Genomic DNA, 27,854 nt, shown 5'->3' with positions numbered 1-27,854 from the left:
ACCTGAGTTTCTCCCATCTTTTTTTCATAGAAATAAAGTGGAGCCCATGAGGAACTGATCAAAAAATCATTACAGCCTAAAATGAAGGAAAAAAGCAGGAAAAATATGTGCATCAAGGTCAATTCCAACCCACATCAGTTCCTCAATTCAGTTCACAGATGCTGGGTTAGAATCATGGAGAAAGACACACAAAGATAAAAATGGATGAGCAGCAGCACAATGGCACATTTTTGGCAGCTGGAATGGTTTACAGCATTTAGTTTAGCACCAGTTTAGAGCACTTCTAGAAGTACAATGCCAGTTTTCATTGATGACATCATATATCACCTTTTAGTATTTGTGCTACTGACGTCACACAACCCCTTTGTTTACCACGAGGATATCAATATTCTTATTTTCAAATTGTGTAAGCCTTTTTTTAATTGATCTTCTCTTCTTGTGGGCTTTTTTTTCCCTTTAAAGAAAAATAGATTTAATACATCTTCATAGCATTTTCTTTTTTATACCTCTTTCAAGTTTCTATATTGGCCTTCAATATGCAAAACCAGAAAAAAAACATATATAGAAACTTCATTCAGGCATGGTTGTGGTTCCATTGTTTCTCATATATTTTTTACAAATTTCCTGTAAGAAATGTGGCTTTCATACCTGTATTTTCAGCAGGTCTTAAATTGGCTAGAGCAACAATCTGATGCCCAGCAGCAACACACTGCATCATATTGTAACAACTGTCCTTCCCACCACTGTAAGGAAAAGAAAATAGTGGCAATTAAAAGTATAGATAAAAGTTTTAGACCCTTTTAACTTTTAACTAACTATTCCAATATAAATATTATCAGAACTGTTTATAAAGTTTTGAAATATGAATAGCTGTAGAATAGCAACAGTAGAAAAAGAATGATTTCATCATATATTTACTACCTATATATAGTGCCTAAATACAGTAACCATAAAGCACATAAAGAGTTTTGCATCTTACTATTAATCTGAGAGATTACATGAAGAAGCGCCACTGACACTGGAATCTCTTTGAAGACTGTCTTTTATTCCAGAGATTAATTACTCTGTACTCATTACTAGTTAATTTGGATCAAAACGCCAAAATCTGCTCCACTGAGTTGCCAGCATTAGTAATCCTTTTAAATCAGGTCTGTCATGCAGAGGTGACACCTAGGGACACATTTTAGTGGTGGACTTGGCAGTGTTAGGTTAATGGCCTGACTCAACACCTTAGAGGTCTTCTCCAACTTCATTGATCCTATGTCAGGAATAACAGTTGTCCTTCGTGGGGTATGTTACCTAAACTTTCAACATTTTGAATATACTTGCCATTTTCAAAAACTTTAATTATTACAGTAGTTTCAGTTGACACTGCATAGAACATATGAATTTTTTGCTGCACTTCACTGCAACTGAAAATTATTAATGCTAGTAAAAAAATATAAAAGCAACATAACCATACTCTCGTTTGAGGCCAACACAGAGAATACAATTAATTTTGACATTAGTTCAAGATCTACAGGAACCTTTTGCACTCTCAGTGAGGAAAGAATCCTGTTCTGTTGATGTAACTGAAAAATTATCTCTATGGATTTTAATCAATAGAAAAAGAAACATCACAATCTACAATAAAAGTGCTCTAGATACACACTGCTTAAAAGATCCATGTTCAGACTCATGGCCTTTGAAGTACAACTACAGGTGGAGATTCTATACAGTTTCTTTAAATGCCAAGGCACAAAAACCACGGCAGGAACTGCAACAGAGATCTATACAAGCTTTGTAAAACTGCATTTTGGTTTAGAATCACTGAGACATGCACAGGAGAACATAGAGTACAAGCAGTCCTTGCTATGATAGACTATTGTGTTCCTTGTGGTCACACTATTACTATTTCTACCTGAAAGGGAGTTGAAGCAAAGGTGGGGCTTGGCCTCTTCACTCAGGAAGCAAGTGAAGAACAAGACGAAATGGCCTCAAGCTACACCAGGGGAAGTTCAAGTTGGACATCGGGAAGAATTTCTTCATGGGGAGGGCTGTCAAGCATTTGAATGGGCTGTCCAGGGAGGTAGTGCAGTTACCACTCCTGGCGGCGTTCAAGAAATGACTGCACATGGCACGTCGTGCTCTCGTCTAATTGACAGGTGGTGATCAGTCAAATGTTGGACTTGATAATCTTGGAGGTCTTTTCCAAACTAAATGATTCTGTGATTTTGAAACAAACTTCTTCAGAATTTACAGCTTTAAGCTCTCCCTTTTATTTAGCCCTCTATGCAAGAGCTTGAAAAAGCCCTAGAGGAATTAAACCCTTTACCTATTCCCCTCAATCTCTACTTTATCCATGCAAAAAATTCTGTATGTTGTCTTTAATTTGTTGTGTAATTCAAACCTGAAGTAGAAATAGTGTAAGATGTGGCATCCTTTTGTACTTAAAAGATTTTAATAAAGCAGTTGCTTCTGTTTCAGTGCTAAAAAGTAAATATAAATATGATAGATTCCTACTTTGAGAGTCCATCTCTACGTAACATTCTTCTAATGCATACCGACAACTTCCTTCTAACCTATATACAGATACAAAAGAAAATTCAAAATCATACATTCATTAATTTCGGACACTGCTCTTGATAGCTTCATAATTTGAACTTCCAGGGTTAACAGAGTAATGAGACAAAGACTCTTTTCTTTCTGAATGACTCTGTGCTAAAAAAAATAAAAGTCTCCCACTAGTTCTGATTTCAGCTACAAACAGCACTTCAGAAAAATAATTGTATGACAATAGATAATCACCTTTACTGTTTACAGCATTTTAGTATTTTTTAAAAATTGAAATCAAAAATTAAAATGTCACTGGAATAAATCGAGTAGTCCTTTCAATGAATTTATGTATATATATATATATATATATATATATATATATATATACACACAAAGACATTTCAAGATGCATTTTGATATCCATATTCTTACATTGGCCCATTAGTTAGTAGGTGGAAATATGTATTCACTGAATCACATGTTACTGCCCTGTTATTTATTCTCTGTATTATTTACCACAGCCCTAAAAACTACCAGTACCAAGAAACAAACGAAATGGTGCCCACCCACAAGACCTTCCAAACTAAATGTAAAACACAATATGGTTAAGACCAATGAAACCAGACAGCCCATGCCCATGGGAGGAAGGTGGACTCAGAACAGTCCACAGAGGGAAGATGAAGACAAGTACTGAGATAGCCTGAGGACCCCTCTCAATTCTCAGCATAGAAAAAAAAAATCACAAGGCCTTTTAGTACAAAGCTCCGAAGTGAGGCCAGTCAGGGTTCTGCAAACATGTTAACAGGCAGGCTTATAAACAAAATACCAGAGGAAAAAAAAAACCCAAAACTTGGGTAACCGTGAAGATATGAATCTATAAAAGACTTCTGAGCAAAATTCCTTTCTATAGACAAGTATAATCACTTACAGTTAAGAAAATTCTAGAAGAATTGTAAAGAGTTGAAAAACATCATATTTCAGGTTGAAGACTGGCTTTTAAATGTCTATGATTTAGCACAAAACAAAATGCAGGGTTTACCCCATAAATACCACCTTAAAACAAGACTATCAACTTTTAGTGTGGCCAACATTCTACAAGGAAAAAAAACAGGTTAAAGCAGTTTCATACATAATCCTGACCTTTGCAAAATAAGAAGCACTTTTCAAATACTTTTTTCCCCCTCTGATCTTTGGGTTACAAAGACTTCAGACACTTTGATGTCTCTTTAAAACTCTTCTTAAAACTATTACTGAAACTAAATCCATCCTTGTAAAATAGACCATTAAAATAGCAATTGTGTTAGAAACCTGTTTATAGGATTTTATTCCATCCTGCCTTTTAACACATTCCTCTGCTTTGAGAATATCAAAGTAAATAATCCTGAAAGACAAAGTCTTATCTAGAAAATAAAATAAAAAATTTTGAAGCTGATTTTCCCTACACCATATTTGAGCAAATCTAGAAAAACAGACAACATTTCCTGTATTTTCTCCTCTGCATGAGGTTTGGAATGATTTGCAGTTGTTGTGGCCAAACCTCAGTTTCAACAAGATTTGATATTAGACATTCCCTGAAAGAATTTAATACATTAAATGTTTTGGCTTAACTAATAGGTACTGCACCCAAAAATAAAAATACACAGCTCCCATCTACAGAATTCTTTTCCACTTACAGGTTTCCTAGCTTGGTCTTTTTTAATTAACTATTGTTTCTTCAAGAAAAACACATATGTGGTTTTGTTTTGTTTTTTTATCGGATCTCCTCATTAGACTCATTAGAAAATGTTAGTTTCTTTAAAAAAAAAATTACAAGAATTGCAGAAACTAACAAAGAAACTTACAAAAAACATGGGCAGGCTGGGGGGGGGGGGGTGGAGGGGAAGAAATAGCAAACACAGCAAATACAGTTACCCTTGACAGACACGGCTGTGTCCAACGATGGAAACAATATCTTCATTACTTCAAAACTGGCAAAATTTAATCACTCGCAAAAAAACACACTACAAAAATCTATCATTAGAGTTGAGGAAATCTATCCTGAAAGACCTTAAGATACTTGGAAAGCAAAAGCACCTGCATATTGAACTATAAATGAGCAGAACTCTTTTAGAGCAGGACATGCGGCCCACGCTCTGCGCCCCCGGCGGCCCGGGCTCTCGCCGTGCTGCAGACGAAGAACCCGGCAGAGCGGGAGAGCGGAGAGAAGCGACTGGGGCAAACAGACTGTAGGTGTTGTTTCAGCTGAGGGGGTAGGGGTGTGCTGTTTGGGTTATGGGGGTGGTTTATTTGTTTGGTTTTTGCTTGTTTAATTTAAAAAAGACACCGGTTATTCTTTAATTCTTCCGTAACATGAAGAACTAGAGAAGAAACTGTCCCAGTCTCTCCCTAGGCGCAGGCAGGGACCGGCCCGCCGCGGCACTCGCAGCTGGCCACTCCAAGGGCCGCGGGCAGAGCCAGCAGCCGGCTGGGTACGAGCCGCCAGGCCAGGGAAAGGCGGGCAGCAGGAAGCGCATGGGCGGGAAGGCCGAGCGGAAAGGGCCGGGCAGGTCTCCCGGGTGGCGCTGGGTGGAGCGCGACCCCCGGGCGGGCAGGGCTTCTCCCCGCGCCCTTTCTCCGCCTGCAAGACGCCCCTCGCTCGCTCACGCAGGCGCTCCGTCGGCGCGTTACCTGATCAAAGCCACTACTCTCATGTTGCTCGCAGGCCGGGGACGGTAACACTGACAGGGAGGTGGGCGACAGCCGGGAAGCGCAGCGGGGAAGGAGCCCGGTCGCACGGCCACCCTGGGCTGCGCACGCCGCCGGCTCCTCCGTTGCTACCGCTACCGCTTGGCCGCCTCCCCTCGACGGGCCTTCCTCCCGGGGCAGGCCGGCAGACTGCCTGCACAGACCGCGGCTCGGCGTGCCGCCGGCCCCCGTGCCCGGCCAGCTGCGCTGCCTCCGCCGCGGCGCTGCGCGCTGGCCGGGGCGGCGCGGCCCGGGCGCGGCCCGGGGTGGGCGAGAGGAGGGCGCGGGTGCGGAGGCAGAGCGCCGGGCGCCTATCGAGGGCCGGGCGGCTGTGCTGGCAGGCCCGGGCCGCCTGTTGGAGAGCATCGCCCTCCTGCCGCTTCCCCGTGCCTGTCTATTGCCTTCTGAAGAACCACGGACCTGCTCCAAGTGACTGCTGCCTAGGGAGCAGGGCCGACCGAAGGAGACCACCCCCTCCCCTTGGGGTGCTCGGCGGGGGTACTGTAGGGCACGGTCGCAACTCCAGCAGGGCCCGCTGGGAGGGCAGGAGTTGCTGCGGGGCTTTACAAGTCGCCGCCGAGCAGTGAGGAGGTTGAAGAGCGGAGCTGACCAGGCTGCCTCGCTGCTCCGCAGGCGAGCACAAAATGTACATCTGTATCCTCGGGTTCAGCTGCTGCAGACCGAAAATCGGATCTCCTCATCTGATCCCTATTTTGGGTCAGTTTTCTGAGCATCCTGCCATGAGGCGTATGACAGATACCCCTCCCTGTAGGTTTGCAAGCTAAGTCACAAGCTTACCCAGGTGCCCTATCTTTGGGTACCTGACACACAAGTTTATTTCCCCCTTGTCACAGAAGAAAGGTGGATTAGTTCTCTCGAATAAACTTTATTGCTAGACTAACTTTAGGAGTTCTGTATGAGCAGGTAAAGGCATTGCAGTTGGTGTTGTGGCAGAGTTTCAAGCAGCAGTCTAAGGGCCCGGCTCTCTCCGGGCTTTGGTTCCTGGGCCCTGTGAGACTGAAACGGGGCAAGAAGGCACTGGAGCGCGCTTGGCTGCCCGCCTGGCTGGAGCCTGGTGTGCAGGGTCAGCGGGACCAGCGCCGTGCTCAGGGTGAGCCTCGGCACTGCCCGCTCCCCGCACGGCCAGCCGGCCACCTGCAGTGACCAGGAATGCCCCTCCGCGCTTCCTGCTGAATTCACTCGCAGCAAACGCTGCAGATACCACAGAAGGCTTTGTCCCTCCAGGCTGGGATAAAGGCTTTATGCATTGTGAGTGCTAACTTACCAGTCCCCTGTAACATGATATACCATGCTATATAACAATCCGTATCACTCAGGCTTTACATTAGGTCCTTGCATATAGGGTGCTGAGTATGAAGTTCCCAGGAAAAGATGGAAGAAAGCATTCTAAAAAAAGCACTTTGTTATAGTGATAAATGTTCCAAAATAAATGCATAGTGAAGCAAGTATATAAGTTTGGGGGGTTTTTTATGTACAGCTCATGAAACAGCTTGAAAACCACGGGTTTTTTTTTTTAGATTATTTTAGTCAGCACATGATTTATACAGTAAATCACTGTAAAATAGGAATGAATAATTATGGGCAGATATGAAGGTGATTATGCCTTCCTAAATACACTTTTCAAAAGAAATCACAATTAATATAAAACTTATTTGCTAAGTAGTTGTGAAAAGATAATAAACACAAAATAGATTTTTCTGCATTGGAATAATTGCAAAAACATACATTTAAAAAACCCTTCAGTTCGTTTTTTGGCCATCACGGACTGGCATTATGAAACTGAATATTTGACTTGCCTTGAAATTGCTTACAGGGCGTTTGAGTTTCCTACTAGTTTATTGATGATGACATAATGTGTAAATTTTTGAAAGCTTTCTCTGCTCTTCAAAACATCCTAGGTGACCTAAAGGAAAGTGTCTTAGATGTGAAATTCTGATGAAACCACAGGAATTTTTTTAGGGTTTGGGACTACTCTTTTTAGCTCATAAAGATAATGGAGACCTGTTCTGAACTAAAAGAGAGATTTTTAGCAGAGGTTACTAAAATGAATGAAACAATACTGCATAGTACATGAACTAGTAGAAAATAACCAGACCTCTGAGGAACTGTAAAAAAAGGCAGAACAAAGTTATTTGATTTATTGCCCAGAAAATAAAAAAAAGAGGAAGGTAATTTTGTGATACATCACTTCTATATTTTCTGGGTTTGAATGATACATTTATTATTATTATTATTATTACTATTACTATTACTATTACTATTACTATTACTATTATTATTATTAATTGTCATAAAAAAGAGTAATTTGTCTAGAATATGCTTATTTGCAATACTTAGCAATGATACATGGAAAGTAAAAATCATGTACATAAATTATTCTACTGCTTTGTAAAATGAAGAGGCCATATAATCTGTAGCTGTAATCAGATAGCATTAGAACAAATACTCAAAGACTTGTAAAGATCTTCTAAGCATTGTTAGAAGATCTGCAAAGAGTAATTCTGAAATCCTGCATTTCCAAAAAGGTCTCTTATTATTAATCTATTGCTGATACAATGTAGCTGGGCTTTGGGGAGGTGGTTCTATTGTATTCAGTTGCAGCTTCCACAAAAAAATCCAAATTTCCACTTACAAGTCAGACTTGTTTGAAGTAGAAGTTAAACACAGTACTGTAGGGCCAAAGTCTGCTTCATTTACTAGTGCAACTGGAATTTTTGCTGGTACTTGATGAAGACATCAGTAGTTATTTGCACAAACAAAAAAGTGGCATTTGGGTCCCAGAATTCAGGAACTATATCAAAATTTAATTAATAAAGTGGCGTTTCAAAACAAATTTGCATTTTACCCAAAAGGATGCTGGTTTCAAATTAATGTGGAATATATTCTATGAGAAAATCTGTTTGCTTTCATTCACCTAGTGGAATAGCTCTTGTGTACTGTCACTGCTCTTAAAAAGTTCTGCCATATGACAGTGGACAAAAGACAGTGCACCATCTCTCAAACTGCTTGCCCCAAGACATTCTGCTATACTGCCACAGCAGCTCACACAATGAAATCCACCAAAGCTGCCTTTCATCTTGGGGTAGTACTGGCTAGTTTGCGCATACGGCCTGCAATGGCTCAGTGTTTCTTTTTCACCCTTTTCTGCCTAGAAAGTTGAAAATAATGATAATGAATTGGTATAACTGGAGGAACCTGTCAGAGGATTGAAAAAAGCAATGCAGTGTCCCTAATGATCTAGAATAGTTAATTAAGTTCTCTTATAAATGAGTTCCAAAAATAACTTACTTTCAGTAAGTTATTCTGAGAAACAGTCATTTTAGCATACCTGAGCTGCAGTGCCTCTTAGCAAAGGACCAATTATCTGGTGATTGGCAGTTAAAGGTGAACTAATGAAGTTCTTAATTAAAAGATTTCCTATTATAATCACCCGTAAGTAACAGAATACTGCATACATAAAGCAGATATAACGTTAGAAGAATATTTCCATTTTGAAACAAAGGTTTTGAAAATCGTCTCTGCCTTTGCTTTCAGAAGGTCCAGAACGGGAATGTTGGAGTTTTCATGGGTGTAGCTGGCAGTATGCCACTATTAGCCTTTATCAGGGTGTCCTGCTCTGACTCTCCTACAGTCAGAGGTGTTTTCCTCATTTAACAGGTGGCATCATTTTTTGCTGCTCTTAATACCCAAAGTTCTCTATGTAATACAGAAAGATGGTTTGAGATTTTACAGGAGAGTATGTTGGTTGGACTTTTAACTAAGAAACTGACAGCAGAGTTCCTTTAGCTGCCTGTCTTTGACAGCTTCCCTGAATTTTCACTTCACAGAAAGCAGGATATTTTCAATTTCTCTGCGAGATAAACTAGAATTATATTTTGAGAAAAAAATTCTGGTTTGTCAGCATGAGATGCATTGACATACTACTAAAATCTGGAAAAAAAAAAAATTGCTCAGGCAGCATCTCTCCCCATTCATATGTACAAGGACTCCGGGTCCTACTGTCTACATTTCTACAGCTCAACAGATGTAAAAAGTGTTGCTCTGAATGCCGCATAAGCACACTAACAGTTCATGATGCCCTAGATAAAACAACCTGTTAGGATTAGCTTGGGCACCTTGTCACATTGATCATCTCTTTTTAGACCAAAATAGGCTTACATTGGCTTAAAGTTGATCTCCAGCCATTCACACAGACACTGCCCTGGTGATCAGCGCTGTATGTGAAGAATGAATTATTTGGCCTATGGTCTCCTTGCTCTTAAGTGCTACGTATAAACACTACTAAATATATATACAGCTAATCCTCTTGTACTTAGTATGTAGTAGTCAGGCAAGGCTTGTCATTTTCATAGGTGATTTGAATTCTTGAACTATGAAATTCAGCAACGTTATTTTGTCCTTTGTGTAGAAGTTTTTAGAACTCTCGGACTCGTATTCATTGACCACTATGACAGAAACAGAATTTAACCTAAGGTAGCATTATATAAGTTCTTAACTAATAGCTAATTATATGATGTCAGCTTTTCTAAGCTTTTGATGAACTTCATTAACCAATCTACCATTCTTCAGAGAGTCTAAAGTATAACATTAACCTTAAAAGGTCATGCTTCTGTCAAAATGACCACTGTTTCCATTAGTGCAAGCTAAATTAATATTCAGTGACAGACGAACAGTTTTTTCACTTGACTAAATGAGTTTTCAGTGTTCAAACTTTTTAGTCTCTCTATTAGTAAAAGAACTAACATTAATTACCACCAAGAGAAACTGTTGAGTGTGACTGGCAAAAGCATTAATTTACCTTTTTTTCTGTTCTGCATAATCCATGGGATTTAAATGTATTTTTCTCCATGTGAAGTTTTTAGGTACTTTCAAAACAAAAAAATATGTCTGACCACCTCCAGGTCATCAGAAAGCCTGTAGTAATAAAGGAGTTTTTGGTCAATATACACCTATTTTGATTGCAATTAAAAATGTAAGTGGGGATGTTATATTTACAGATTTAAAGCATTTTCATATTCTCCTCACTTTTTCTCACGTATTAAAAATGTGGGGGTTTTAAAAATAAAGATTTCAATTTTTTGTGGAAATTTTAAATACAAAACAAATTTGCGAGCTAATCTAATGATACATTGAAAGAAATGTAAATCAGAGATGAGTTTACTACAAAAAAAAGTACATGTACAAGAGTCAAAATCAAGTCTCTGTTATCTAACATGAGATGTTTTCTGTGAAGCTGTATTAACTGCCAATGAAGACTGAAGACAGAAATTTTGGAGTGTTTCTGCATGTTAGAGACAATTAACCATTCTAGAGAGGAAGGATACTAGGCTCAATAGTCCTTAAAATGTGTTCATCATCCAACAGATTTGAATCTAAAATGATAGGATTTAATTTACTGGGAGCTAGCCATCTATTGGCTGCAAAACACCCAGAAAAAAAAAGATGTGGTCATGGATAATAATCTGTGAGAACAGAGAGAAATTAGCTATCTATTTAATGAGATTAAGCTACAGTATCTTCTCAATCATCATAAGCTAAACCACTGGGATCTTGTAGGCAGAAATGGCTGAGATATTTTTACAGAGACACTGAAATTTAGAGAAACAGCTTTCAGTGAAAAAAAGTCAGAAAATTGAACTGTTACAATGAAAATCTAAAAAAGGAGCCATCGTCTCTTATTGTAGTGCTATATAATTTGAGATCATTCCTCACTTACTAAATAGTTCTGCAGTTCATCATTGATGAAAACATTTGAGTAGGTTAAAGCTGGTGAAGTTTCAGGGGAATAATCAAACAGCAAGTTTTTTTGGCCCATTTATTTAATTGCAAAAATCTTCCTGTACCATAAAATATTTATAACAGAGCTATAAGTAATAAAAATGACTATTTTCTTTTCATTCTGCTGTTCCTATTTGTTCAATTTTGTCAGTAGAAATAGCATAACTTTAACAATCAAAACAGATTTTAATTTGTCACAGTTAATACTCTTCATCTCACAGTTAGATTTTTCAGGAGAGAATTAATCTAGTAAGTATGGAGCTGTTTTGACCTAATTAGCAAAGTAGTGAGCTTAATTTTGAGTGATATAGAGAAAGCATTTCATTGCTGAAAAGAAGCAGCAAATCAATTTTACTTTCCAATGTCCTGTTGAACTGTATGACATCATGTGTAGTATAGACCACTTGACATAATCTGCCTCTGATTTTGAGTCCTGAAGGAAGGGTGGCTGTGACAGTGCCCTTTGAAATAACATTGAGGCTTCGGCTCCCATGTCAACATCATACTCTAATCAGTGCAGTCTTTTTTGTCACAGGATCTTCCACCTTATAATTGACCCTGACATATGCTATTCACTCTACCCCTTGGCTTTGGACATATAATTCCTGTCATGGTCAATTATTAGGTGATAGAGCCTGCAACCACAGGGACCATTGCTAAAAATCATCCTACACAGTAAGCCCTGAAGTGACCAAATTCGCGTTTAACTGGAGGGAAAGAGGGGATCTAATCTTTGATAAAACTAATATTCTTTTCACTTCTATATAGAAAAACGTCAATTTACATCATCCTATAAGTTACTGAGACAAATGGTGACAGCGCTATTTCTGAAACAGGTTAAGGAAAAGTACAAAAACCTTTGTCAAACTCAACACACTCTGAAATGAGGAAATAGTCTGTATGAGCATACAGTACGCATAAAAATTAGATTTACACTACATTTGAAAGGCAGATGAGAATTTAAGAGTGACAAGTGGGCAAGTGCTAAAAATAAGGGTATGTTACTTCCTTTCCAACACTGCTTTGTCTGTATGCTTTCTTTGATGTTGTTTAAGCTTTGAAGTAAAGAAATACTTTTCAAGAGTCTGAAAGGTACTTCTGATTACTATATTGATAAGAACTGGTTTTGAATAAAAAGATCTCTTGTGGTTTTCCTATTGATTCTATAATGCCTGAGAAATTGCACAATGACAAAAACGAGGACACCTGCTCTCTGGTCTTCATATAAGCATTATGATTTTCAAAACCAAACCATTTTGCGGTCATTGTATTTCTGCAGAAATGTTAAAAAAATCATTACAACTTAAGGAATATGAGCTGACATGAGCAAAAGTTTACCATCCATCTGCAAAGATTGAAAGGCAGTTTTGTGAACTACTGGTTCACGTCACAGATTCTCTGTCCCTAGCCAACTATACCACTAACCCAGAGGACTCGCCGTGTTTATTGCTGTATGAACATTAATTTCAATTTGCTAGCCATTGCCTGTTTATTTGGGTTTGGGTTTTTTGGTTGATGGGGTTGTGGGTTTTTTTAAAAAATTTGAAGGGAATTTTAATAATCTATAGTCTTTTCAAGTCACAAATTTTTTGTCTGTGGGAATGTTAGACTGGTTTGTTTCCCTGCTGACAATTTACTTATGTTGTATATAGAACACAGTTCAGAAATAATCTGTAGAAAACTCTTGCATATCTGCTGAGTTTTACAGGTAATACAAGATATAATATTCTGAAAGATGTGATTTGGTTATATCTTTATTGCATCTTTTAGCCTGAATAGACAAAGCTCTAATTAACATTCATACAATTATCTAAGTCTTTAAAATCCCATCTGTCTTAATGATGTATACATAGCATAGCAAGCCCAATAAATACCAAGCACATACAATGCAAATGCTTTTAATTTAAACTATAACACTGCTTGCTGAAGCTCTTGCACATACTCTGTGGTTCAATTGTATGGTTGTTGTAAGACTTGAAAACCTTCCTCCTGAAGTACACAGTCCTGCATATATCTCAGAGCTGTTAGTTCAACAAATGCTGTTACTTTGTGTGATATCCAAATAAGTAAACCTTGGAAATGACTCAGCTGCATATATTACCATTACCTGGTGTGTAACCTGGCTCAGGTGTTTGCAAGACAAAAACAAAAACTAATCTTGACTGAACATAGGAATTTATGTGAATGCTGAATTTCCACACCTTCAGAATTAAAAAAAAAAATTAAAGTGCTGTTCTTAACATGCATTCTTTTATCTACCCTGCATGTATCATGTGACATTCTAAACATTATTTCGTAGAAGAGTTAATTCAGATTTCAGCAGTGGGCAGTCTGTGAAGCAAGGAGAATAACTCCTGGCTGCTTTATGGTTTAAAGCATGATTGAATATACTAACAGGGCTCCAAGAAGTACTCATTTCAATATATATAATGCATTTTTTAAATATTTCATCTCTGTACAGGTCTCATCATCTCAAGAAGGGGAACATCTCTATTGCACTTAAGAAGATGAGGCAATAGAGCCCAAAAGTACTGAGACAGCACCAGTGATCTGAATCTTGAAATTTTATTCCCTGGTCAGTAACTTGTTGATTGTTGCTCGATCATTCCTGCTACTTCAGTTGCTCTTTGTCTCAACTCCTCTCTATATAAAGTGACATAGCTATACCTTGCAGAGTATTTTGAGAATTATGGGAGTTTACAACTGAGTAAGATACAAAACATCATTGTAGTAAGTATTTTTAGGAGTATTTTCATAAACCTTTTAACTCCATTGCTCTAAAAATCATTCTTATCTTTAAGATTATGGTAATTAAGGGAAATAATTTTTGTTTAATTAATGAGATAATTTATAGTTATAAAAATCTATAAGATTAGCTTATTTTCAATGTTTATATGCAGGTTCTTCTGGGAAAGTAGACAGGGACATCACAAGCAGTATTTAAATCTCACTACGGCAACTGATTTTTCTATGCTTTATCAAATAACATATTTGCAAAACTGCCAGATGGGGAGAGAAACTGCAGTGAGAAAATAATGGTGAGGTTTGTAGTACAGGAAAAAAGGATCAGACATTAGATACGTTATTTTAACAGCATGAGAAACTTTAAACATTTAACAAACTTCTTAAATAGAAGCTTTTCATTGATCTCTCTTTGGCAAGGATAGCAAAAGGAAAAGGTGAAAGGAAACCATACAACTAAAGCTGACACAAATCCTAACCAAACACAATTAATAAAGAGTATAAAAATGGTAAATATTTGAATGATAAATCTTGTGGCAGTATGGGAGGCAGGTTACTATAAACTTTGCATAAAAGATTTCTATTAGGGTATATCCAGTCTCTCCTCCTTCCATTATGGATACTATTGGTAAAAAACAGCTTTGAAAAATTTGATTCTCCCAGGCTCTTATGCATACAACAGCATTAAAAGCAAACACTTAAAGATAAAAAACTTGTGAAACCTCAGTGCATTTTTTAACCCATTTCTAGGCAGCATTAGATCAACAGCAGAAATAATTGCTGTCACTTTGTACATTTTGACCAATAATTCTCTGTATTTTCTGCAAGAAACTTGAGTGATGCAAATGACCTTATTTTTACAGCATGCTTTTATTAAATAGTTTATTATTTTGGCAGACTAATAAAGATTTTGGTATTTGCTTTTATTTGCAATAATATTACCATGACATAAAAAAGGATTTTATGTTCTTTTTGAGGAACAAGGAGGATAAAAGTGTTGATGGATAGTGCAACTAAGGCATCAGCAATGAGCTGGAAATGAGACACATAAATATGAAAGCAGAGCTAAGAAAATAGAACTGCACCCTTGGCCTTTCTTAAAAGAACATGCACATGCCATGGTTCATTCATACAGTTACAGAAACTCCTTTTGTTTTCAGTGAGTCAGTGAAAATATGCAAAGACTAAAATATTACCAAGATTCTCAGTTGTTTGGCATATTTCTGTAATTAATGTAGTTGTGAAATATTTGAAAACATTTAGAGAAATGACTGTTGATGATGATTTTTTAGAAGACATGTATTTTCTTTGAAGTATAAAGTTGTCCTTTTTTCTAGTTATGTCTTAGACAAAGGTGGTGAAGCAATATCAATGTTCAGTTTTCCCTTTTTTGCCCTTCAAACAGACCTAACTCTTTAAAGATCAAAGAGCTGAGACCTCATAGCCAGATCAGACAATCACACCAAGGTTTTAAAAACAAAATTATCAGTCCTGTAGTAAAACAAAAAACAAACAAACAAACAAAAAAAAACCAACAACAACAACAAAAAGAAGCCTAGGTAGTGTGTAATAGAATTAATCTTATTTTATATTGTATGGGGAGTTTGGTTTCAGACTGAAAAAATTGTGACTATAGTATTCATTTTGTAATAATCTGAGCTCCTTGACAATGGGTGGTGTTATGTGCAAGGGGTATTCAGCAGTAAGAAATGTATTGATTCAAATAAATAATTGCATGTGCCTATGTGCCTTGAAAATAATAGTACTTCCTTGTCTGAGGGTGCTTAAGATTTGAATTTTGCTTATAGCCACTCTTCAAAAAGACAGTGGAAGTAGAAAAATATGAACAAAACAAATACCACATAAAAGAAATCTAAACAGGCAAACAAAACTTTCCCTCATTGGAAATTTGTTTGTTCCATTTGCCTTTTCTAAAAGGCAGCCAGTAAATAGGAATCACAAAGTATGAGTTTCTTAGAAGAATAAATCTAGCAATTAATTATATGTCAAGGCATAAGAATCAAAAAACTGCTTATGCCCATTGCCAGTCATTCACTCCCTGTCAGTAGTAGTTCACATCTTTCCTGGGATGGCATCCAACCACAGTGGCATCTAAAATATAGCAGGCTATATTGTTACAGTTGGAGGTGAAATTGAAAGTTGCACCAAACAGAAGTGACAAATTCACATTGCTCAGTGTTGCCTAGCAATAAGAGATGAGTTTGTTATGAACACTTGACTCTATATCCATCGCAAGGAGGCTTTGTATTCACACCAAAATGCCACTAGTCTTACAGGCAAAAGGGGCAAAAATAGGGTGGGCAGGAGGGAACAATCACAGTAGTTGTAAGTATGTTCTGTATTTCAAGATTTCTCTCTTTCTCAGGGAAACGAGTCAGGAAGGAAAAGGCAGAGCTTGCCTCCAGCTGAAGTCTTTGAGATTGGTCAGGTAGCTTGTTACAGACCTTAATTGTGCTTTTGAATGCCCTTAGTTGTGCTGTTTCGTTAGTAATGGCTTGTAGTTCAGACACTGCAAATGAAATTTTTACTGAATGTTCCCAAGAACTGCTCAGTAGCTGTTTAGCTGTTTTCATTGTGCAGAGCCTTCCATTTGCTTCTGCTCTATTTTTTTTTTTTTTTTTTTTTTACGGGAAAAGGACAAGTCATCAGGGAGCTTTTTCCTCCTCAAGGTATGCTTGAAGACCTTACTGGATACCCACTCACATATTTAAGCACATAATCAATTTAAAAAATCAATGCAATAGTTCCTATTAAACTGCCCCCCCCCTCCAATAACTGATCTGTTTCTGTGTTTTTATGCCATCTGCATTTTTGACAACTGAATATTTTTGACAGCATGGTCCATTGTGCCCAAGTTCACATCATTTTTTTTTTCCTCTCTTTTTTTAAAACATCATATGACTACATATGTAATAGGAAAATGGGTTATATCACACATTTTGCTGTACAGATTTGGGTTCACAGTGGATTTTCTGAACTGACAAAAATTGTACAAGAAGTATTTCTATTATAAGAGTGCATTTATTTTATAGACATGATAGATTAATGAAATGCTATGTAAATACATTGAAATTACAAACCAGTTGTGATTTTAAGAAGCTTTAGAAACAAAAAAATAAGGATGCAATTTAGAGATTATATAATTTAAGTAAAATAGAATAAAATATACATAAAAATGCATTCTCTTGTGAAATGTTTAATTAAAAATGCTAGTGCAGAATTACCTCCTTAGCTTATATGTTCATCTAGCCAAATTAACTGAATGTATGAAAATTTGAGAGTATAATTTTTATATGTTGTGTGCAAAAATGCAGCTATTGTCTCAAATTGTGACTTAGGCAGTAAGCATTGAAGGTACGAAACTGAGGTACTTGCATTTTGTAAATGTTTTTGTAAAAGCCTTTAGTAACTTTGGTCCTTTCTTTATTTCAGATTCAACGTGTTACAAACAAACATATTCCACCTGTTACAACAATCTGGCATATTACTTCCTTGATACGTGATGATACAATACCTCTCAGGTTTGCTGAGTAGCAAAGAGAAATGTAAGCAAATGAAAAGGTTTTCCACTTTCACAGTTTTTTTCTGCTTGGGGTTCTGTTTGTCTGAGAACCGTATGAATAGAAGCCATATTTTATAGTATTTCTTTAACCTCTGCCATCTGGTGTAGGTTAGTTTTTCCACTGCCAACATATCCTAGAGGCCCCAGTACCAAAATGTTTAAGTAAACATTTGGACTTTATAAATCCAGTTTAAAAAAATAGAACATTATTTTTTTAAACTTTATACTACGTTTTCCACTACTGATGACATTAATAAACACACAGACAGGTATATGGGTTAAAAGGCTTCTGGCTACAACTTTTCAGTAGCCAACCTCCGGAGATGTCAGGTCACCTGGTATCTTTAATCACCCAGTCATGCTCAGTTGTCAGGAAGGGACTTGAATATTCCCTACTGACCTAAAGCCTGAATTTGTGTCAAGGGAGTTGCACCACCACAGCCAAAGCTTTCCAAATCAAGTATGGCTTTGGGCAAATAATACTCACCCATGCCAAAGCCAGAGCTTTAAATTTTTAATTTTTTAAAATTTAAACAAAAGTCATTTTGCTGCATCAAGAGAGTATTGGTTGCTACAAAAGAATTTAGGCAAGTAACTAACCACTTAAGAAAACCAAAGAGTGTAATAACCATATCTCTAGCAACTTCCTTATGTCTGAGGAAGAAAAAAAACACAAAACTCATGTGCCAGATTTCTACTACCAAGAGGATAAAGTCCTTCTTAAACTTACAAAAGTATAGTGTTTCACTTTGTACTAGGTAGCAAATTATCAGATTTCAGTTTGAAAAAATGCAGTGCTGTTGATTGTCCCAAGCTGATTATTAGTCAGAGTGAAAAATTGAAAACTCCTTGCTTGTGCTGAGCATGGGCAGGCAGACTGAATTACCTTAATCAGTATAGTATTCTTCAGAGACAGTCACCAGGTAAAAGACACATGAATGATATGGATGCACAGATTATAGAGGAGAACATTTAAAGCTGTGTATAGGCAAGTTCCGAAGGGTAAATAAAAGATAAATAACTAGTATCTTCTTACTTAATATTGATTTAGGGAAAGTCCTGAAAAAAAACATAGGAATTTCCACTTCTTTATATGCCCACCTGATTAAATTTTTGTGTGGATGTGTATTTTTCCCTAAATTCTAAAATATCAAGGATATTGAAGGTTTGCCACCTTCACCTGATACACTTCCTAATCCTGATGAGTATTCAGAAACATGTTTCTGGCATGAAATTACTTTTTAATGAAAATTCAGAAAAGGTCTTCACTTAGTGTTTATTGAGTTTTAAATGAAACAAGTCGTAAAAATAGAGAACAATAAATTAATTAGACATAGCTCTTTTTTGAACACTGAGCTGTTGTGCAAAAGTTATACCAATTTAAATGAATTTAGAATTTCATTAGTTTAATCAGTGCGATTTGGTAATGAAGATTCATGGTATTTGTGAATTTAAATGATAACTGTTCTGGGGATAATTCTTCTTACTGGGCAGTATGGATGAAGAGACGAGGTATCCCCTTTCAGCCAGTCTGGTATGTGAAATTCTGTGCAACTTTGCAAGTCCACTAATTTCATTTATTTTATTATGCTGAGTTACAAACAGCAGCATCTGGGGAGTGAACATCCTCTCTCTGCCACAGGGATAGTGACTTCTTCTGCCTGGATGGACAACTGGTTAAATTTCCTCAGTATGAATCATCAGAAAAAATAAACAGTGCCCACACTGTGATCTTTTTAGTCATCAGTGAAACTTGTTTGGTTTAATTTAGTAATTTTCTAATTCTAGCTCACTTGAGACCATTTACTTTTTTCATTGTGGTTCTTAAACCTATGTTCCTTGGAATGGCAGCTTAGATATGCCCTGAAAGATTTACCCCAGTATTTCTTTGTAACCATTGATTAGCCCTACAACCAGTGCTCACATTTGTGTTGTACCTGGACTCACCCTGTCCCTTCAGGACCTCTTACCAATCAGCTCATTCTCTTTGCATTTGATTCTCAGTGAACTCTACCCTGGATGTTCTGTGCTTGGCTAGGCATTGTAAGAGTGCATTTAGCCTTAACAAACAAAACCATCTTTTTATCTTCCCTCTTCTGCCACAGTCTTCCCTGTAAACTTTTGGTCAGCATTAGAGAATTTTTCAAAGGACTGAAGATCACAATATTCATGCAGGTTTTTTAACATAAACACCTGTTTAAGAATCAAAATAACCAAAGTCAGAGATCCAGCAAGGAAAAGACTAGAGTTGGTTGTTGCATGTTTGGCCATTCAGTAAACATGAAGCACAGCATGTCACAACACTGTTGCTGTTTTTCTTATCAGTAATAAAAATATATAGGAAGAATCTGGGAGTAATTTTCATTAAATTATATCTTTTGTCACTTCCCTCCTAAACTGGGTGTAAAATTGGTCCTAACTCACAATCTCCCCCAGAACAGATAGGAGGGGAGGAACCTCAGACTAAATACCAGCACACAGACTGAACTGATGCCCAGGTCCTGAGGGATGAGTTCTTGGCTCTGATTTTTTTCTCTTATTTTCTATTTAATAGCAACCTTCTCTTTTTTTCACTAACATAATGCAATTCAGATTTGTCTGCACCAGGTCTACCTGCGAAGTGTGGGCTTAGGGTTTCACTTGGCAGCCCCTTTCCATGTTGGGTACTTTATAATGCCATTGTGAGGCTTTAAGTGGTCTTGACATGATTGCACTGTAATCAGTCCAATAAGGAAAAAACTCTTATTATTTAGATTCTCTATAGAAGTGAATGTACCTACGTTCAAAGTGGTGGTGCATATGTGGATTTTTATCAAGTGTAAATAAGTTTCGTGATTTATAAGATTGTTATGTTTGCTGAGTACCCAAATTCTGCCCCATAATTACTGGGTTTTTTCAATGTGATCTGCATATAGTGTGTATATATTCCCTGATTTTATTAGGTGACATGCATGGAGAAAAAGAAGAGGTACTTTTAATATTATGCGTAACATATCCAGGAACAAGGAATAATAAACAGTCTCTGGAACTTGGCAGAAGTTTAATTAAAGGGCCATCATAGACTGCATAGTTTTGGTTTTGTGTAATAAGTAGTCAAATAACATTCAGAAATTGAAAGTGTATTTTTCTATAATACACATTTTCAAGCAGGTTTCTTGGCATGCATTTTGTTTGTACTGTGCTTGAAGTTGTTTATGGAATTAGTGGTTAGTGTGTTTGTGCATGTTTGCATTCTGTCTGTTTATGAAGTATTTCACTGGTACCCTTACACAGCATGTGGTCGGTCGAAGATTATATTTGATAGCGTGTGTAGTCATGCATTTTGGTGAAAGACTTTAAAGTAAAGTGGGTTAAACCCTGGTTATCTGGAGTTATGTAAAGAGACTTATAGGTTGTATATCTTCACAAAACTTAGATACAAAAGGTGCTGCACCATTTCAAAGACGAAAGAGTGAGTTGATGCCAATTTGTCCAACAATCATGGCAATTTGAGTTGCATAAAGATAGGCTAATTCTATTAATAACTGGAACATTTGTATATTTTTATTATCATAGATGTCAAAAATAATTAGCAGATGACTCATTCTATTATAATAATAACGTGTGTAATTTTTGAAATTAACTATGGAATCAAAACCAAACCTCAAACAGGGATAATTTAAGTTGCTTCAGTCTCTAATTGACAGCTAAGTATAGGCAATACTTTCAGGACCCAGACACAGGGTTGTGAAATTAATCTGTGAATTACATTGGGCTTAGAGTGTTAATTGATACTTTTCATGGTGTTTTGAAAGTATGAGTTGTTCAGCATGTATTTAATGACATATTACTACATAAGGAATATTACTTACAGAAAATATAGATGCTGAGCAGCTCTATACACTTACAGACATCAGTTCTGTAAAGATTTTGTGAATGTTACAGAATGAAATATTGCTTTATTTAGATGCTTAACTGCAATTTTAAGAGAACTATTCTTCCTATGAATCTTGAAACTTAAGGGAAACAGAGCTGACCAATAATTATGATTTTTTTTAATGAAAATTCCACTTCTAAGTACTATTTCATTACTATTGTTAATAAAGTTCTTCATGGTAGGAAACTCCATTGTATCAGCTTTGATTTTCTTTCTTTTGGACCAATTTACATTTTTTTCATTGTGCTTCTTAAACCTTCTTCCACTGGAGTGGAGAATTTTTTTTTTTTTCATACAGGTCTCTTTTTTTTTTTCCCCCACTAGCGTAATATTAGACAATTTTCTAACACTTCTTTTACATTTCTCAAGTGTGCATTTATGAGAGCTTAAAAAAGATTTCATTAAGTTTTTCTGATTTTGAATAAGAGAATAAAATTAATGCATTTCTTGAATATCATTTATGTCGTGCACAGTTTTTATCTACTTTCTGTACATAAAATGCTGTATAGCTGTATCATTTAAAACACCATGCTGTGCTGCACAACTCCAGTTTCTTTTTATGTGTAATGCTGTAACATACAGTGAGACTTTTGTTTAAGAATAGTTGTTTATGGGACTGTAAGTGAATTCGAAATACAATAGGTAAACGTGGAATTCAGACCCTCTTAGTATTCATCCTCCTTGTAACATGCCATACCTATGTAATTCTTGAGAAGTGTAAATTCAAGCCACAGAAAATAACATTTCTATCCCTCAAGACATAGAAGCCATTCATACAGAAATGAGAAGCAAAATGTGTAAAGAAATAAACTTTAACTCTTATGAGAGTAGCAGCAGGTTCATGGCATCAGGAAGCAAAAAAAATTATGAAAGGAAGGCAAACCTGACAAACTGAATTGTGGCTCATCTGAATGTTGTTGAACTTCATTTCACTAACAAAACAGTTAAAAAATGAAAAATTACAAAAAAATCCTTCTTATCACTGTAATATACTAGTTTTAAAAGAAATGTGTATGTACTATATAAATTCATAGATCTTTGCAACTATATAGGTTTTTTCAATGTTTTAAATTGGGAGCAAAGTAGAGGATTTTAGTAAAAACTGTATGACCATACAAAGGACAGAATTTGGTGATAACTTGTCTGCAAATGTGTACAAATGCATACAAAATCAGCGTAAAAATGCAAAATTTCATGTAGGAAATGGCATATTTCTGTGTATTAATATGCAATGATTTATAAAAAGTAGAATATGTATTCTATATTATTGTATAAAGAGTCTATACATAGCATACATAGCATATGGAAGAATGCACAATTTATATATATACATATACACATACACGTGTGTGCGTGTCTGTCTCCATGTCCTATTTCTGCATAGATTCCATCTTCCAGTTCATGTTTTTGTGTAAATCAGGAGTGATTTTTAGAAGTCAAGGTTTAAAATGTTGTAAGAGGTTATTGTCAAGTCCATTATATATAGTTGACATATATTAACATATATGAGATGAGCCAAGACAATACTAAACTACTCATTTTGGGCTGAGTCCAAATACTGGCTCGTATGCCAACTACTTACCAGCATAATATTTAGATAATATTCTTCAGCAGACAAGGTTTTATGTTGTAAAGAGAGATCCATGTAACCTGGGTGTTCTTGAAAATAGAACTTAACTTTTATGGTATTTAAGTGTTTTAAGCATGATAGCTTTTATATCTTCCACTTTGTGCTTTCCTTTCAGTGAGAGAACAGCAATTTATCTTCCAGGAAAATTCAGCAGATCTTTTGAGTCTTAAAGCATGTAAGAAGTCAGGCAATGTCCAAGTGAGCACAATATTCACAACCCCCTGGAAAGCATTTTTAAACCCTGAGATAGAATTTTTGGGTTTGCAAACAATAATAAAATTATTGTCTAAAATTTTGCTTTTAATATATGTAAACATCCTAAGGGATTACAGATGTGTTCCGCTTCATTATATGTTTTGGCTTCAGACATCATTACCCTCTAAAAGTCACTTCAGGTCCAGGTGTGACTATTTGCTATTTAAGAAGTCAAGCAGCTAGTTCATTATCCACTTAAAAAATAAAATTCTGTCCTTAAGACAAAAGGAGAAGGGCACTTTCCATGACATTTTCAATGAACTGGAACTTCTTTCTTCAAATGATATTCCAAAAACTTGCTTTTTCTCTTGGAACTGGGTCAGAGTTTTTCTAGCCTTGATAAAATTGGCATCCTTTCTCGAAATCGAAATATGCCAGCCGTAGTACTTTTTCAGTAATACAGTTATCATGCAGAAAATCTTTGATAAGGCCACATATGCACCATTTGTGCTATAGAGATTCATGAACCTGCAAGGTTATGTGACTGTGAGTAACCCCTGCTGCCATTTGATGTTACTAAGTCTTCAAAAATCTTGACCGTGAGACAGACTTCTTTTTCCCCCAAAGGCTCAACATTCTTTTTTGTGCTACATTTTTCAGAAGAACTCTTTGTTTGAAGAAGCTGGGCAGGGTAAAGCTGGCAGACTGGAACACTGCCCTGATGTGTTGTGACAGACATGTAATCTGCCATTTGACCACTGGTTCACACATCAGTGTTAATGTGAATGTGACACCTCTCAGCATACTGTTAATCATGCATTACTCTTCTGTCTAAAATGTGGAGATGTGGAGTAGACTTTTATTCTTTTCAGAAGACTACACAAAAAACCCTGGTGAAATGAAATTTTACAGCCATAAAAAGCAAACTGATTGACAGCTGCAAATCATAGTCACAGCAACATTGATATATACATATTTATGGATCCCTAGATTTCAAAACTAAAAAGGATCATTAGAACAGTCTGCTTAATCTAACGCACTCCCACTCTAAACATGCAAGGAGTCAAATATGTAGTCCCATGTTGTGTGTGGAAACCTAGAAGATGACCTTCTGTGGTCCAGAAAGGAGATCAATTCAGCTTCTTTTCCTCGCTAACACTTTTACATCTCTTGGGTTTTGTTTCTTTTTCTCCTGGTGTTTCATCACCAAAGTGCCCAGGAGTTCATCTGCTTTCATTCAACTGAAATGCATGTACCAGATGGTGCAAATAGCCCAGTATATTTCAATCCTGTATCCATGTCAAAAAACAGGCAGACTGCTGCAGTTCTTGGTTGCTGCACCTCATGGTATCAAAGGCTGGCTAAGAAGAGTGACACTGCTTGACGATGAATAAGATTTTTCAGGTCTGGCAGGGAAGTTGCTTTGGAAGCTAAAATCCTGCTTCTACTCTGTAGGAGTTGCTTTTCATGATTAATTAATTGTGTTTACGCTAATCTACAAAGGACGTAAAGAAATATAAAAACAGAGATACAGAAATGTGTCTAGTTAAGATACTTTATAGTAACCATTTCATCACCTGCATTTTAAGCATGTTATCTACTTGCTTGCTAGAATTTTAAAAGAAATAGACCTAAACCAGAAAGTTCTATATTGTACTTTTCAACATTCTTTCATGTTATCTACTTGCTTGCTAGAATTTTAAAAGAAATAGACCTAAACCAGAAAGTTCTATATTGTACTTTTCAACATTCTTTTACAGGAGGACCACTGAGATCTCTGTTTGCTATGTGAACAGCCTAGATCTCCGATGTCTTTAAGACAATGAAGTCTGAAAGTATCTTGAAGGCTAGGCAGTGCCTGAAGGTCACTAGCTGCTTTCATCTGATAGCACCTGCTTAGAGTTTGGCCTCAAGACTTCCAAAATATCACCATAGTAAAGCCTTAGATATGCAAAAGCTATAGCTAGAAACATGATGATATGAGGCTTCAAAGAATGGACAGACAGTTGTTTGTCTTGGAAAACAGAAATTGGAGATAGTAGTTGAAAGCTGTTTGTGGCAAAAGTCAACATTCTCTCTCTTGGTTTTCTGACTCCTAAATGCTGTAGCAGTAACACAGGGTACAAGAAGAGTAATGCTGTCCTGTTCATTCCTCCGGCATATTACTAATCCCACAAGTAACAGAAAACTCATGTGGTGCTCTCTCACCCTGTGCTCTGTCATATCTACAAGAGTGTGTCTCTCTTAAGACCCAGACAAAGTATTCCTTGGCCTGTTTGGGTTACCTGTAAATTTTTTTTCTTAATGTTGTGTGTAAGCTAGGATATGAGAATTTCAAAACATGCTGGAAAATTCTGGTTTGACTGATTTTAGTGGTCTTTGGGATGATTTATACGTGGCTCAGGAAGGGACAGGGCTTTTCTATCAGTTTAACCTGTCAAGCTCTAAAGCTTTTCTCTGTTTTGTTTTTTTTTTATTTTATTGTCAAGTCTTCATTGTTCTGAATCTCTAAACATTTATGGGTTTTTTAACCACTGAAGAGACATATACCTTACTTGGAAAATTATCTTTCTTCCTGAGCAAAGAATTCCAGGACAGAAAGGAGTACCACAGAATAGTTCATATAGCTGAAAGACCTATCTTGCAAGAAATTACTGTTAGTTGCATGTTCATTTTGCATTACCACATGTAGTGCAGGTATTCTTGTTGCCAAATCTATGTACATGTATTTTTTTTATATTCAGAAGCTCTAGTTCACCTGCAGTCATGGTGTAGGTGGTTCTTCTCATGTGCATTGTAGTTACAGGAGTATAATTTTAAGCAGAAGTCATACTGAAAAGAATTCTTTATTTGTCTAAAGGCATGTCATAGATTAGGTAGAAACTATCAAACAGGCCATGCATGGCACCTATATATATAATGGAAAATTGCAAAAAAATAAGTCAGGAGAGAAAGGTTATTTAATATGATAGATGAAAGTGTCACAAAGACTAGTAGGATGAAGGTAATAAGTTTAGACTGTCTACCTGAAAAATTCTGAACAGCAAATTAATTGCACTAAACAACTGTATATTCTCTAAGGGGAAACATTAGCAGTCCAATTGCTTGAGATTTTTGAGGCCAAAGGAGCAGCAAAATACATGTTGGGGAAAAAACTTGAATTGGCAGGTAGGTAGATTAGCTGACCTATTAGTTCTTTTCTATTGCAAACTTCTATGATTTTGTGTGGGGAAAATTCCTTTTCAACCCACGCTGGCAATCTGTTTATGTTCTGAAGTATGATGATTGACATCCCTTTTAACTTTTAACCTAGAGAATGTCTCTGCAAGTGTTATTCCTACATATAAATGTCTAATGCTTTTAATAAAAAAAAAAAAAAAGTCTCTCAATTAGGGGACTATATCCATGTGCAAATGCAGAATGGAGATCACAACAGAGTCTGAGGTGTTATCGCGGCATGGGCAGCACACTCCCACTCAGGAAGGATGGGGCGTTGAGAAGGAAAAGGGAGCATTTGGGGCTTTATAGTCTAGAGAGTGAAGGCAAACAAGAGAAAAGTGGATTAAAACAGTCAGAAAGAAGGGTATAATTTTTATTGAAAGGGGGAATAGGAAGAAAAGAATAGAGGAAAATTGCAAGGTTGCAAGGAATAAAAATAGAGAAGCAAGATAGGCAATGAGAGCTAATTTGTGGAGTAGAAGAACCAGAACATTAAGGATGTTCTGTTATTATTATGGTGCCAGAGTAGCTTGCTACCTATAAGCACTTACCTTTGGTTCATCTACATGCAGCCTTATTTTTTTTTCATTTCAAACAGTGTAATATTTAGTAGGCATCACTGAGGCACACTGCATGGATTTTTGTAAAAAATAGTGTATTTTACAACTAAAATTCAGCTTATCCATCTTTCCTGTGAAAGTAAAACTCAAAAAAATATAGAGCATTTAGAAAACTATATCACCCAAATAGAAAGAAGTTCCATATTCTGCGAGTTTTTCCTGCATTTTTATCCCTAAATGGGGGACTGGATTTCTGAGAGGGAAAACATTAGACAATAAATATTTAAGGGATTATAAACTAGCAAAACTTCATGTATTTAAATACTACAAAAATCCTCTTCACATGTTATGGTATTTAAGTAGAGCTCATTGTACAAAAAAAAAAAAAAATTGAAGAGAATTCCAGTTAATCAAAAATATCTTTGCAATGTTACTTGTTCTGACTTAAAGAAGTTTGCTGAAGCGTCAACTTCATTTCTGTCGAGGACTGTAAAAAAGATTGAAGCCGGGGCCTGGAATATGAACAAACAATGCATCTAAGTTAGTGCCCCACAGAATATTTTAAAATTATTTAACACAAATCATCTCAGTGTCAACAACTCATCACAGATAAACTATCTAATTAACAGAAGCCATCATAGTATTTGAGAACTCAGTCTTGGCTCAGTTGATATACCAGAAGGGCACTCCTTGATAAGCAAAATTTATAAAGGAAGGTTTAAAAAACATTACTGCCTGAAGTAGATTCTTCTTAGTTTTAAATTAACCCTCTGCTAGGTTGGGGTTTTTAGTAGTTTGGATTTTTTTTAATCTTAATGAGATAACAAGCACAGGATGACCTCATGTTCTCAGGTATATTCCAAGCTAAGACTCTGTTACACAGTCTATTTTATGATGCAATATTTTTTCAGTGTGTCTGCCGTGCACTTGGAACCATGCCAAAATGACAGC

General features: G+C 36.6%; 1 protein-coding gene and 1 long non-coding RNA gene across 9 annotated transcripts in view; one reads left to right on the top strand and one right to left on the bottom strand.

Moving 5' to 3' along the window:
* DPH6 (diphthamine biosynthesis 6) overlaps positions 1-5,486 on the bottom strand; it is a 230,517-nt gene extending 225,031 nt beyond the window's left edge. The window contains exons 1-2 of one of the 8 annotated variants that reach the window (XR_012056365.1): positions 5,203-5,485; positions 649-743 (exon numbers count right to left, since the gene is read on the bottom strand). Coding sequence is in view for 6 of the 8 variants with exons in the window: in XM_072930168.1 (XP_072786269.1) it covers positions 649-743; positions 5,203-5,225 (118 nt within the window). In the remaining 2 variants the exon portion in view is untranslated. Of the gene's footprint in view, positions 1-648; positions 744-4,446; positions 4,571-5,202 lie in introns of those variants that run through there. The other 7 variants (XM_072930168.1, XM_072930161.1, XM_072930162.1 and 4 more) reach the window with 7 other exon arrangements.
* LOC115495533 (uncharacterized) overlaps positions 4,631-27,854 on the top strand; it is a 49,036-nt gene continuing 25,812 nt past the window's right edge. Inside the window, exons 1-4 of the long non-coding RNA XR_005980681.2 lie at positions 4,631-4,760; positions 13,520-13,633; positions 16,187-16,249; positions 17,254-17,366. This is a non-coding gene — a long non-coding RNA (uncharacterized lncRNA). The remainder of the gene's footprint in view (positions 4,761-13,519; positions 13,634-16,186; positions 16,250-17,253; positions 17,367-27,854) is intronic.

Source organism: Taeniopygia guttata, chromosome 5 (assembly GCF_048771995.1).
Source record: "Taeniopygia guttata chromosome 5, bTaeGut7.mat, whole genome shotgun sequence".
Classification (NCBI taxonomy): domain Eukaryota; kingdom Metazoa; phylum Chordata; class Aves; order Passeriformes; family Estrildidae; genus Taeniopygia; species Taeniopygia guttata.
This window is presented reverse-complemented; position numbering and strand designations above follow the sequence as displayed.